The sequence below is a fragment of the Diplotaxodon limnothrissa genome, linkage group LG18, assembly GCF_057381915.1.
Source record: "Diplotaxodon limnothrissa isolate DT_005_m linkage group LG18, D_limnothrissa_male_GT1.1, whole genome shotgun sequence".
Lineage (NCBI taxonomy): Eukaryota > Metazoa > Chordata > Actinopteri > Cichliformes > Cichlidae > Diplotaxodon > Diplotaxodon limnothrissa.
The window spans coordinates 16419436-16434422 of record NC_140613.1 but is presented as its reverse complement, the minus strand read 5'-3'; the positions used below and the strand labels follow the sequence as shown (position 1 = coordinate 16434422).

At 39.7% G+C, this 14987-nt stretch overlaps 1 protein-coding gene across 1 annotated transcript in view; it reads left to right on the top strand.

Moving 5' to 3' along the window:
- The window catches only part of spidr (scaffold protein involved in DNA repair), a 43991-nt gene that overhangs the window by 15358 nt on the left and 13646 nt on the right, over nt 1-14987 (top strand). Inside the window, exons 9-10 of the mRNA XM_085377962.1 lie at nt 3114-3318; nt 4952-5181. Coding sequence (XP_085234088.1) covers nt 3114-3318; nt 4952-5181 — 435 coding nt within the window. The remainder of the gene's footprint in view (nt 1-3113; nt 3319-4951; nt 5182-14987) is intronic.

Below are 14987 nucleotides of genomic sequence, written 5' to 3'. Positions count from 1 at the left end.
AGATTGTTGTTGTGATCTCTTGTCAGATAACGATCGCTGAGGCTTAATCGTTGCTTGTCTTGCGCTTGTTTAGTTTAGTTTTGTTTTTTTTAAGGTTGGCAAAATTCAGCTGTGGTGGAAAAAAAAAACTAATCCCATCATCAGAGTAAACAAGGTACCGTCGCTCTAAAAATACCACACTTCAAGTTGAAAGTCCTGCATTCAGAAGTTTTATTTGTATAAAAGCACTGGCAAACATTATTTAAGGTATTCAGAACATGCAAATTTATTTAAAGTACACCAGAAATACTTACACTCACTCAAACCACACAGGAATTGGTTTAAATGCTGCTGAACGACAAAAAGAAGAAACCAGATATTCAGATAACGATACTATTGTATTGATGCATTAAAATGTAAGTATTATTTTAATAGTGTAGATCATATAACTCCTTTATTTTTGGTAACATTGCATCATGTACTATGTACTGACATTTCAAATGAATTCAGGTCAATTCAGTTTTATTTATATGGTGCCAAATCATAAAAACAGTTGCCTCAAGGTGCTTTATAATGCAAGAGAAAAACCTACAGGTTTAGAGATACAACTTCAACACTCAAGCGCTGTTCACTCCACTGTGAGCAAACAACTGGTGACGGTGGGAAGGAAGAACTCCCTTTTAACAGGAAGAGACCTCTGACACGACCAAGCTCAGGGAGGCACAGCAATCTTCTACAACTAGTTGAAGTGAGGAAAAAGGAGACCATAGGGAGATGAAGAAAAAACACAAACCACTGAAAAGAGAAGACACAATTTCATGATATGCAGTAGTGATATATTTAAAAAAAAATAGGCAGGGGATACACTGTGCGTCACAGGAAGTAAAACAGTAGCAGCATAGCTAGGGGTCCTTCAGGTTTGCAAGATACAACTCTAACTATCACAAAGGAAAGGGTTAAACTTGACCTTAAAAGTAGCATGTGTATGTTTCATGAATCCAAACTGGGAGCTGGTTCCACAGGATAGGATCCTGATAGCTATGAACTCCGTGAACCTGTCAGTCTACAGTCTGAGAGTAAAATGCTCTGTTAAGATAAAATTACAATATAAGGTCTTTAAAATATCACAGAGATTTCATGGTAGTGGTTATTTTAAGTGGAGACCACCAGAACTCTGCACAATATCTTACTCTTAATCCTACAGTTTTGATTTAGCATTAAAAGCTGTAGACTGGGGGCAATTTGTGTTCATAAAGCTAGCATAGTGTGTCTTGTGTCATAATTTTATGCCACTATGAACTCATATGCTTGTGACACAGCACCTCTGTCTTCTCAGGTGCAACAAACTGCCCTGCTGATAAGCATCTTGCTTTATTAGCCCACTGCTTGGCTGGAAAGCAGAGGAAATACTAGTCTGCACTGTCAAGTGATACTGAATCCGAACAAGTTGAGGCTGTGGTAGAAAATATCCCCTGTGCAGGGTCTCTGGCCCCAAAAAGTCTACTATCCTTTGTTTTATGATATAGAGCCACCAAGAAAGGAAAAACTTCTTTTCATATATGTGTACTTGATATATACCTGCCATTAAGAGGGTAGATTATTTTGCAGTGGATGAATCACAGATGTCTCCACCTGCACTGGTAAAAACCCATTACTGGATTTTCTCCATAGTCATTGTGTAGTTGGTAGTCTTGCATGACAAAAATGCTCCAGGGGATGGAAACAATGCCAGTAACAGTATGTACAGTCCAGCGCAATCAGGGACAACACTGTGGCAGGAACTTATACTTGTGTGGTTTAGCTTTTTTTTATTTCTTCTTTTGCTGTCAAACATGGCTCTACTTTACAGCTACAGTCTGTTTAATAAAGACATGTGGAAGTGGACAAGTGTAAAATATTAGAAACACTCATCAGTACTATACAGTAAGGACTATAAAAAAAATAAAGCCTCCAAACTGACCAGCAAATAAAGTAATTCCTGTAAATCCAGAACTCTCAAAGTCTGAACTCTTTAAGGTCACATTAGACTCCCTTTCATTAAATGTGGGTGCACATAAACCGTGTGAATCTAATAATTTGGCTCATAAATTCTTTCCCATGGTGTTTTCATTATATGTCTAAACAAATAGTCCCCCCCTCCACACTTATCTGCGTGTTTAAGTATCACCACACGTCTTGGGCGAGCTGCGACATGCACAGAGGTTCCAGTCACAGAGTGCATTTGGCCCTGACTCAGCGATAAGCCGTCATCACGGTATTATCAATGTTACATGTGGAAAAAGTCGTAATTTATACTTACCAACAACACAGTGCTATATAATTACTGTTATCCTACTTTTTTTCTTTTTTTTAAGCTGGTGCCACTCAGATGGGCCGTATTTATGTCAATGAGCCAAAGTACCAGACCTGAGGTGGTTTTTTTTGCTTTTGTTTTTTTAGGTTTTAAAGGAGTGGTTCAGCATCTCTGCCACTTACAGATGAGTGAAATCTAAGCTGATAACAGTAAAAAAATTAAAGCAAGATCAGCACGTCAGGTCACACATACACACACTTTGAGCTTGATTTTTCATCAGTTCACTCTCAGGCTTGTTGACTGTGATGACTGAAGTATTTTTCCACACATGACATCACATTTGGAAAGTATTCTCACCCGCATCCCCCAGATTGAGCACTGCGACATGTAATTACTTGGAAATTTTGTCTTTCACTAGGTAAAGTAAAAGAGGACGCATGCATCCGTTGCGTTCTTCTCTCGTCTTGGAGGAGGTTAACGTATTTGAACTTGTACTTTGTGCTGGGTGGTACGCAGCGAACAGACCTGTGGAGGTGGCTGGTACCTTATCTGAGTTTGACATTCAAAAGGTTCTCGAGCTAGCAGCCCCCACCCCTCTACATTTATGCAACAGCCTCTTCCATTTAATTCACAATCTGACTGTTTTCAAGTGTTATCAAGACAATCATAACATAAAGCTGTTTATCTTTGCCCTTCAACTTTATAGATGTTTATTTCATGCAATATTAAAATACTCAAACCCCGTGGTAACTTTTATTAAGAACCAGCATAAGAAACGCTCAAACAGCTGCTATACCAGATTTGCCTTGAATCTAAACTTGATGAACTTTACTTGTTGCAGGCAGAGCCTTTCTGTTGAGGGCTTCAGCTGTCCTATTATTCTCAACACACACTTCAGCAAGAAGGTCTTCTGTGCTTCCAAATCGGCCAATGCGTCTATTCCTAGAGGCCCAGTCTTTGCAGAAAGGCGCATGCCATATTATTTGGGAAAAACATTCGGAGTGCTGGATGCATGCAGGACCACAGAGGAGAGCAATGTGAAGCAGGTGTGTGTGTTTTATCGCCTTTACAGTCAAGTGTGTAACATTTTATTTCAATTCAAAATGTAAAGTACTTGTTGACATAAAGAGGAAGGCGTTTAGGAGATTATACAAACCGTATTATGCCTCTAAAACTCCTGTCATCGGTTTAAGAAAATGACTGCACTTTATGATTATGTGTGCAGTAGGTTTCTACTGGCTGTAAGGTTTCTGCTCAGGTTTAGTCAATATGTATAAACACAAAACACTCTGAGGCTTGCATCAATGTTTTTTATGACTTTATAATTATGAAATCAACACTGAAAGAGTGTTGTTTTTTTCCCCAGGTTTAATCATGCTCACTTTATACAGATCTCAGATATAAACAATAAATGGTCTCAGTTGGATGCGGAATCACTCTATTCTGCTGCTGTAGCAATCAGAAGTGATTGATATATGTATATGTTTGATTCACTGAGTGAGTTTTAATAGCAGTACTTTCATGAAGTTTAGTTGATCAACTAAAAAAAGAACATTTAGCTGTTTTCTCCTTTATGGAGCTAAGAAAGGCAGAAATTGTAGTTCTCTTTTACTTGTGAAGGATCATACACTACATGGACAAAAGTAACACAGGTGTATAAAGTCCATGCAGTCTGCCTTTACAAACATTGACGCTGAGTGAATTCAAGGATGATACTGTAATAGGATGCCTTTGTTACAGTGAGTCAGTTTGTGAGATTTCAAAGATATTCCACAATCAGCTGTAAGTGGTATTGTTACAGAGTGGAAGTGTTTAAAAACCACAGCAACTCAGCCAAGAAGTGCCAGACCACGTAACATTATAAAGTGAGGTTACCGAGTGCTGAGACATATAGTGTGTTTAAAACAAATTAAATAAATAAAAAAGACCCACTAGCTGCAGAGCTGCTTGACTCCTCTGACATTAACATCAGCACAAAAAACTGTGTGCCACACAGCATTTCCATTAGCCAACCTCCGCCTGTGAAATGTGTAGGTGGCCCAGTACTTTTGCCCATATAGCTTTTATAGTCTTTTTTTTCATTTCTTTGTCTGAGTGTTTTAAGAACAGTGTAAACTGGCCATGTTCGTCTGTGTATTTATGTATTGTTTATGCATTTATCCTAAAAAAAAAAAGGCTTAATTATTTAAAAACACAAACAACCTTAAAGTCTAGGAGCTTATTGCACTCTCTTCCAACAAAGATGTGTCTTATATTCATACTTGAATGTATTGGTGAGTGTCATATAGGGCATTTTCTAATAATAAGACATGCCTGCATTTTTTAAATGTTAAAATGTTAATGTTAAAATATCTCTAAATATCAAATAATCTATTGATTATCTTATCAGTGAATGAATTGTTTGCTTATCACTAACTTCCAGATTCAATACATGTATTGTTTTATCCAGTTAACTTTGATTTTAAGCTCAGTAAGAAATCCAGATGTTCGTTCATTCATTCATTCATATCTGAGATGTTGAGACAAGTGACAGTTGACTGTTTATGCCTACAAACTTATCAAAGTACTTATCAGCGTAATCTTCTACCAGTCAGCTAACTGATTAAATAACCTATTCAGCTCTGAGAAGTCACACTTTGGGGCGATGTGATGTTATTTTCTTGCGTTTCTCTGTTACAGGTTGCTCAGTGCAGTTTGGGGCCTTCTAGAGTTTTGACAAGATACTGCGTCTCTCTCCTGGAAGCTATCGAAGGTCTCGGCCAGGCTGGCTCTGTGGAGCAAGATGTAGAGGTGGTTGTGCAGAGAGTTTACTCCATCCCCATTGCTGACTGCTCTCCTGTGTCCATCCTCAAACCAAGACTTCCCCTCAGGTCCTCTACAGCTCCTCCTGCAGAGAAAGGCAAAACAAGGTATTGTTGGGCGAGCTCATAATTGGGATCCCAGGGAGGCCTTTTGGTTTGTCACATGAAGCCAGAAACAGCTGGGAAAAATGAATCGTATTTTATCTGCTGTGAGAGCTCTGCCCCAATTGAGATTATTCTTTTTGTTCAGATTTCATGCTAGTTTCTTTGCTCTCGGGCTTTGCATGCTTCTCCTCGGTGGCACGATGTGTCTCAGCGGTCGAGCTATTGTTCACAGCACAGCAGGCCCCACAAAGTGCTCACGCTGTCTCCAGCCATATGGCATTGCTTGACAAAGGACACAAACATTTCTAATTGAATCCAGCCCCTCTGTGAATGGTTCTGGCCAATTCTCAGGAAAGACAGCATGATGTTTTCAGAATCTCGTGCACCAGCAAGTCTGAGTTGAATTGTTGCCCGTTCGCACTCCTCTGGGTGGAGCAGCTTTGTAGCAGTTTTTTTTTCTTACCTTAATAAGGGGAAACCAAAGTGTTTTTCCTTCACATGTTAAAACATAATTCCTCTTGGTACTGCAGAAAATGTATGGTCATAAACAAATGAGGCAGATTTGTTTTTCCTTCATTTAATCAGCAAATAATTTAAGAATCTTTTTATTCATTTGTTTTGTTTTTTTTAAGACAAAACATTAACTGTTACACCGTGTGTCGCCTGTCAGTCATTTATCTGCAGTCTTCAGAATCTCCTTATGGACTCTGCTGTTTCGGTAAAATAGCCTAGTATCCTCTAGCATTCATTGACCAAAAGAGTTGCACAGTATAACTATGTTTGCCATGTTTCGCCCTTGGGAGGCGTTCAAGCAACAACCTGATCAGATACCTGCACCACTTTTTCTGGCTTTTTTTCACCAGAAAGATGCAGGGATTCCTCTCCCGACTGGGGATTTTTCACCAGGAAATCTATGTCCTATTATGTTGGAACCACTGCACCCAAGAAATGTAATTACACATTTGGTCGATGCTGCCCGCGACTGTTGTGATGGGCCTCATTAGTATCATTGACTCCTCTTGTCCTGTATATTTCAGGCTCCTCTTTAAACACAGTTTTTAAATTGATCAGTGACAGAATAACAATCATGGCCTTAATAATAAGGGATCATAATTATAGCATCAATTTTAGGACTCACATATGTCAGCAAATTCCTGGACCAAATATCACATTGGACGTGAGGCAATCTACAAATCACTAGAAAAACTTAAGCTCCGCCCCACAAAAAAATAACCCCAACAAAGAATTGGTACCCAGGATGCAAAAAGTTCCAGCATTTTATTTGTTTCTAAGTCATCGGTACACCACCACATAGTAAATAACCCATAATGCACATGCACATGCACAAGCATCAATTCCGGCAAAGATGTTGGCAAATTGTGCGTGTTATGCCGTAGGCTCTATAACGATTCCTCCCTGTCTAAATCAGGCCTGAGTCTGAATGTGATCCCTTTAGTCACAAGCTCATGGCTGTGGGTAAGAGTAAGCCTCTGGATAGACTTTCTTTCATCACAATGACAGACTAGTACAACTGTAATCCAGCTGCCAAGCTCCAGGTCCTGTCTGCCCTCAGTGATAAATAAGACTGTGAGCCCTAAAACGAACAGAAAAATAAATAAATAATGCACCTAATTGGCTCAGGTGAGGAATTTCTTCTCCCTTGTAATTCACTCCCATCCTACCTGAAAATGCATATAGCTGTCCTTACTTTTTTTTTTTTTTTTTCGTAGGTATGTCATTTACAGTTCATTTCTAAATCATTGTGAAACTGTTTCTCTGGCAGATATTTGCTATTTTTAGTCATTGTAATACTACAGAAGGGCTGTATGTGGATCGTAAGGGCCCAGAACTTAGTTTGTTCACATGTCTTTGTATTTCCACTTCTGAGTTGTTATGTGGTCTGTGAAAACGATGGGAAACTGACAACCGTGTGGTCTTCTACTGTGAAGTGTATTTGAAAGGCGGTTTGCCCTCCTGGGCTCTGCAGAGTCACCCACCTATGACATTGTAGACAACTGTTTTGCTGCTAATAACCAGTTAGTTACACTTTGCAAAAAATCGAACAGATTTTTACATTCAGAGACTCGCTCAGTTTTGGGGGGTTTTCACACTCTTAATATCTGACTACAAATATTTCACAATAAAAGCCACCTAACTAGACTGCTTTTAATTTGAAAAGGCTGTATTGAGTTTGAACTGTAATATACCAAGGGCACTTGTTGATGAAGTTCCAGCTTTGTGTTCTTGTGTTCAATGTAATAATTAGCCTTTTCTAACCCTAATCAAATAGTTTGATTGTCTAAACTCCGTCAAAGAAAGAATTTTGAAGAAAAAAAAAAGCAACTGAAGTGTTAAAGTAATTCCAAAGAAAGTATAAAAACGATGTGTGGGAAGTGAGCTGCGGTCTCTGGTATGAGAGGAGTAATTACTTACGTCACCCCGACTAGGCTCCAAAAATATGGGCATATTTTGTCCTTTTAGACCTGGAACAGCATCACTTTGTGTAGCTGAATGATTAGCTATGACACCAACAATAAAATAGTAAATGAAGAAAGGAAGAAGTCAAGTTCCAGGAACATAAATCTGATTACTTTTTGTAAGTATTTCATCGTCTGCCTTGAGGCTTTTTACATGTTTATGATCCTCTGACAGTATGGATCATGTTTCCGTAGACTGAGTCATTGGCTCATTAAAGTTTATTTGCTGTAAACAGGATACTTGTCCACTAAGGATGGAAAGTAGCTTTTCTTTCCCGTTTGATTCTGATTACCGTAATGCACCAAATTGTTCGCTTCCACTTTGCTGAGCATCACCATTAAGTCATGTGAGCGAGGTACAGGTCTCTCCTTCAGCCATGACCAAGTGGTAGCCGCTCAGTCTCACGTCTACTAGCGTTTCTTTGTAGATGTGTTTGAAGCCACCCATAAAATTAAAAAAAAATCCTTCAAGCTTTGTTTTTGTTTCCAACAATGCCTGAGGTAAATATTTGTCTCCTCAGTTACCAAATGTCCTACTTTGTATGTAGCGCTGCATACGAGTGCGGCAGCAAATGACGCAGATGAGCGCGCCGAGACTGAACCAAAACAGTGAAGTTGCAATGAAATGAAACATGCTCGAATGCTCAGTAGAGCTGTGGTTTACTACCAGGGATGAGTAATGAATCTGTGGATTTGCCACACATAAAATGCAGGTTTGTTTCCACTGCAGATACAAGAAAATCTGTTTTTTGTTGTTTCATACATGCTAAATTATCAAAAATCCTCCAGTCTTACTGAAATGACTTGTTCGTGTGGTCTTGTAGTAGTTAACAAATCAGTAAGTGCTACATTTGAAGCAAATCCAGTAAGTATGACCTTCAGTTTCCTTGGCCTTCCCCAGGCATGTTGTTTTTGTCCTTTTGCTGAGTAATAAAAGCAGCGGTTTCTCCAAGCAGAGGGACCCGAGGGACCATCGACGGTAAGGGGAGGAGACCCCCGGTCAGCTGACAGGCTACATGAGCTGCGGTTGTAACATGACACTCCTGCCATGCTGCTTCTGTGGCTGGTAAACAAATGAGCTGCCCTCTGACCGGAAACACTCTTACCCTTTCCTCAGTTTCTCTCTGGCTCGACCAGATTCAGCAGCCTCGGGTTTATAGTGAAAGGATGAAGGTGGGGCTGAGGTTAGCAGTCGATCACGAGGGTTCAAGTTTAGAATATCAGGATGACTCAGCCGCCTTTATTGTGACAGATGTGAAGATGGTACACAAAGTTTATTTTGTTTCCCAGCCGTTCCTGAATTTAATTTATTGTTATTATTACTATAATTTTTACTATTTATTTATTTATTTATTTTTGATAACATGGGCAAGCTTTGCATCACTTGTATGTCTTTTTATGAGAGGCTTTGCTTTGCATTGCTGCTCAGAAGTAACATCATGTGCTACAATCTGTTGCTTGTGTTATTTTTTTCAGAATACATGGCTGCTTTGCGGAGAGCGGTGTAGTTTACTTCGCAGCCCACTGGGCTCATTCTGTGTAAACACGAGGACAGTTTGTACCTCTCATGTTGTGTCCCTGGCCTCTATGACTCACTCGCCTGGTCAGCGCTCTTATTTGATCCTTTTGTTGTTTAGCCACTGTGTTAAAACACGAGGGAGACGGGCCAGTATGATATTTATGCCTGAAGAAGATGTTAAGTTCCCGTAAATTTGGGATGGAATAAACAAGGAGATTAACTGTTTGCAGGAAGTGGAGAGAGACTGGTTGTTTTTTCTTTTTCTTTTTTTCCTTCTTTTTTTCTTCGTTGAGCAGGAACACAATGTGCTGCAGGGATCCTGTTACAAACGTGTTTATCACTCTGCCTGCAGTGATTGGTGGACAGCACATAGGAAGGAATCCCGCCTGTCCGCCCCCCGCCAATGAGGCCTCTCTGCTGTATTCTTAATGTGTGGGACTTTAACTTGGTGTTTTTCCAAGTAATGTGAATGTGCGCTGGCTTCCATGCATTCGCAGTGTGCCTGAAAGAGTTCATATGTGTGTAAGCACAGACCCAGTGGATCGCACTTCCTGGAAGAAAACCTGAGTTGCTGAGAATTCTGTGATCGCTCACAAAAACAAATTCCTGAAAATGGCCTGTAACTAAAACTGGCCAGTCACTGAGGATATTTTTTCTTCTTTTTTTTTTTTTTTGTGGGAGTGAGGGGAGTGAGGAAGTAGGTCTTTGAACAGCTAAAAGGGCTGACAGAGGGGGGAGGTAGTTGTTTATGACAAGCCAGCACCACAACAAGTCCCGTCACCCTTTTCTCTCCAGTCTGTCAGGTGTCCTATCAAGTTTCATGCTTCAGGACTGAACATGCTCTACGAAAAGTAAAAGTGTATTTACACCAAGCAAGACTCTACCAGCTGTATTTATATTTTAGGAAAGGTCAGATGTTGATTTGTTGACAATGTCTGGCTTGTTTTGATAAAATGCAGCTTTTTTAATCACCCACGCTTTGTGCTGTTGGTAACTGTGGTTTTAAATGATTAATTTCTTTCTTTTTTTAAATGAAAATACTAAAAACTTTGTGCTATAGACCTCCAAAACTATTAGTGAGTGCATAAGAATCACAACAAGCTGTGATTAGCATTTCTAATGTCTAATGTTCTATTGAGTGTTTATCAGTAGCAAATATGCTGTAATAAATACTCAATAGAACATTAGAAATGTGTATTAATGAACTAAAAGATTTTCAATGTGAACTTTATTTACTCCTGGTTTAGAAAAACTGCAATTTATGTCCTTTAAGAAAATAATTGTTTGGATCAGTGAAATATGAACACCTCCAGCAGGAAACACCAGGCTTGGTCAGGTGTGGACAAACAGAAAAGCATTGTTACTTTTGCACTTGTTCATGGGATTTGTCAACCAACAAACAAACATGCAAAAAATACAGCCAGCCTGTTTTCTCGAGATATTAAAAACGTTTAAAGTTGAGCCAGTTGTATTACTAACATATCTAAATGATACAATCAAGCAAACCATTTAATAGTTATTAGAGAGCGAATTCCCAAGTGCTAATGATATGTTTAACAGTCAAGTTTTTGTTTTGTCATAAAAAATACTTCATCCTGTATTTAAGCAAATGACTGATAAGTCGTCCATTTATCTAAAATACCTCGCAGTTTGTGGTTTCACATACTTGAGTGAGAAGTTTGCTGCTTTGCTCTGTTTTCTATGACTCTGATTCGAGGTTTAGTTATTAGTTGATCAAAATACACAATATGTTAGGGGCATACGAGGCCACCTACACATTACACCTACAGGAGCTGCTTTGCCATGGAAATCCATGCCACAAAGCCTCTAGTGCGAAGTTTATGCTGATGTTATTGAGTCAGCAATAACTTTTACCTCCTTTATCACATGTTGACCGACTTCTGTTAGTCAGCACTGGAGAGCCTTCTGCCCTACTGCTGTATGGTGTGGTTCACCGAGAGGACCTGCAACAGGTGGTGAGGAAGGCAGAAAGTGTTATCAGTGGAACTCTACACTCCTTTGGTAATAGTCACACTAGGCCACTGCGAGGGAAAGCCATTTGTATCCTAATGGATCACACCCACTAAAGACATCACCTATTCTTCCCGTCGCCCTCTGGGACCAGATTCTGAACAATGAAGTCCAAAACCAACAAAGTAACAGTTTTTTTCCCATTAGCAGTAAGAAGCATAGCCCCTTTTCCTCTCTGATGGTGTTTTCTAACCTATAGTTCATTTTCTTTGGTTAGTTCTTTTTTCCCCGTGGTTTGGTTTGTTTTCACACAGAGAAAAATCCAAGCGAACCAAAATGTGTTTCTACAAACTACATGAGAATGTTCAGTCCACTTATTGGCCAGAGGTGTCTGGGGTGGGAGCATCAAAAGTAAATACAGCAAGAAGGTGCTGTGTTCTGGGCTACTGGAGAATTTACCTTTATTTTACTGCTAGCTGCTTGCCCGTACAGACCTTGCCACATTTATAGTACCTTGCCGCATCCTGGAATATAAAGCATAGTTGTCTACGGGAAGGTTATTCGGTCAAACTTGCAACCAATTGGTAGTTGATTTGGATAGAGGTCGGGTCCTGTTCACATCATAATCGAATCACTCCGGAGTTCATTTGGAACCACATCAAGACCACTTCCTCCAAAGTTGTTTCGGTGCAGTTGTTTTGGTCTGTACCAGAGTACAATTACTGCACTGTGTTCAATCTGCACAAACAAAGTGCATCAAGGGTATGATTTAAACTGACTGAACACCAGAGGTGTGAAAACACCCGAAGACTGGTGTAAGATCTGGACGTTCAGTTTTAAACATGCTACCCTCAGATCTTGCAGTGTCACATCCAACTACACCCCAAAGGGTCATAGTATCATTGCGCATGTCAGAGGTGAAGTTGCTCAGTAGGACAATGGAGTGACCGGAGATTGGGAAGGTATAGTCTACAGAACGGGTGGCCCCTGTGACCCGACCACCAGACACTCTCGTGCACGCCTCTGTCCTGGGCCTGGCTCCTGGATTGGGCAAGGTACCACGATCCATTGTTTTATTTCTTTTAACTCCATAAAAATCACCTTGCCCGCCTATTAACTTAAAACAAATAGGCATTTGGAGATCCTACCAGGTTGACCCCAGCAACATACCTCATAGGATTACTAGGGCACATAAAATGCTTCGCTATAGTGGGGATTCATGTGGGAGTCTGTTCTATTTTATGCACTTTGTAACTTTGCTCTGTGACTTTCTGTGGTGTAACACTTTGTGGCTGACTTGCCTAAATGCTTCCACTTCAGAATTTGAAAAGGTGCAAATGGTTGCACTTTACAGTAATATCAGTTCTAGCTGAGGGTGGAGTATCTTGGAGGGAAGAAATATCACAAACAGACTTGCTGCAATGGCAGCATCCTATTGCAGAACTACACTCAAATTTAGAGAGCTCTTTAAAACTATCAATTTTTCTACAAATGTTTGTAAAGGCAGACTGCATGGCTACGAGCTGGATTTGATACACCGGTGGCAATAGGACTGAAAACAAGGTTCAGACGAGGTGTGGCTATATATTAAAAACCTCCAAAAGAACTGGTTAATCAAGTTATAGTGTTAGTAGGAGTCCATGCTTCCTCCAGCTGTAGTCAATATAGATATAGATATAAATGTGTTTTTAAACATTACTGTGTTTTGGAAGAATTTTAAAGTTTTGTCTTTGACTTGCTGGCTGTTCCTTTCTCTGATAAACATCATGTATAAAATGAGCAGGGGTTCATTTACTGTGCTATACAGGCTGAACTTCTGCACTCATGTTTACAGCTTTGTAAGCGGAAAAAAAACCCCAGAGAGGGCAGCATTTGTCTCGGTCTGGTGTGTCAAAAATAACTTGTTAATTTAACAACGTGTTGTATATGTCTGATTTGGGATTTTAGATTAAGCAAACAACTGAAAATAATCTTGGTTAAATCTTTGGCTTATACCACCGAGAGTCATGTCTGGAATGATATTTAGATATCTATTTCCAGGTCCTTCAAAACAAATACAGACAGAACCCAAGTATAGCAACAGAAAACATTCGTAGGCCCAATCAGTCGGTTAAAAACAGTCTCAAAACTTTCCTCTGTCTGTTGTATGCACATGCATCCACATGCATTATGGACAGTCCTCCCTTTTCCCTTGTTTTTCTTCCTCCTCCTCCTCCTTCTCTTCTACTTCTCTGGCCGTTGCTTGTCTAACCAGGGGATATAAACTCTGCTGTTTACTCTCAGGGCTTGTACAGGGCTGTGTCTGGGCTTGACTGGGAGAGATAGTGGAGCCTGTAGCAGTTCAAGCTCTTCGCTCAATGGGAGCAGCAGAGTGCAGGCATACACAGCAGTTCACTGCCTCATAACTTTGTATGCCAAAGGTATTCTGTGTCAGCGGCAACCTGTCAAACCAGCCACCAGCATTAACAGTCATAAATCTCAGGACTAATCCTGAACTACATGGGTGTAAATAAAAATTTTATTTCATTTAAAGGGGAATAAGAAAATATGTTACACTAATATTTTCAACACAAACACTTGTGCTAAACCATTTATTTCGACATTATTTATTGATCAGTTAATTTGCATTTACAATCAACCCATGTAACAAGCCAGTAGTTGCTGCTGAGTTTGATTAAAGTAATCCTGTTGTTACAGAATAACAAACCCTGACAAGTATTTGGTGGAAAATGCTTGTAATTATCTGCTTCTTTTGAAAAATCCATCTATATAACGTGTAAACATACATTCAAAGGATATTGCGTGAAGTTTTGAGGTACAAAATAGCAACGCTGTTTAAGTGGGTTCTGGTTTTGTGTGTACTGTTCACCTTTTCAAAGACACATCTTAAATATATCTGGAGTTTGGAAGGTGGTGAATGGTGTCCCAAAAAAACACACCAACATGCTGTGGAAAGCAGTTTAAATAAACTGCTTCTAGCATATATATCATGGCCATATAGTCTGTCTATAAATATTTCGGTCTGTTCACGCTAAATGCAAATGAACTAAACTATGGTTACATTTAAAAGTCTGCAGAGACGCAAATTCATGCCAGTTATGTGTGATAAAATTTGTCAACTAGGCAGAAAAATTTGCTTCATGCTGGTCCCGAAGGCCTGTCAGTGATTCTCTTGATATCAACAACAATTAGAAATGGAGGACAAACCTAATGTAGGCATCTGTGGCCAGCTAGAGGTGAACGACTGAACCTTACGTTAATGCAGAGAGTCCTGAAAGAAAAGTGACTTCTTAGGAGGTCCTGAAAAAATACCGTCATTTGATTCAAGCTGTCAGGTGTACTTCACTTCATCCTCTCAGAGGGTGTTATGACAAATATTTATAGTTTTCTATAAATCTCTGACCACTGACAAGAGTCAAATGCACTTATCCTCCTTATACCACATTGTTTATGTATCTATTACAATACGTATCCAGTTTCAAATGAAAAAGTGAGGTCAACATTTAAGAAATAAGCCCTGTAAGCCCTAAAGCTTAGGCTCCAGACTGCTCTGTTTTTTCTCCTCTTGGCCAAGTCACCTAGATCAGACATCACCTAAATGTTCACCTCAGGGACACAACTCTGTTACCACTCCCCTACAGTTCAAACCTTCTGTCTGTGGTGGTCAACCAATCAGAAGAAAGCAGGCTTAAGGGGAGAGAAGCAAGAACGGCTTGTTTAAGATAGAAAATGAACCTTAGATTTCTTTTTACTCTATTCAGTCAAAGAAGGAGTCTGAAATAAGCATAGCACTTACGAGGAAGGAAATGCATTAGGCATGTCTATTAAATACGTATCTTCAA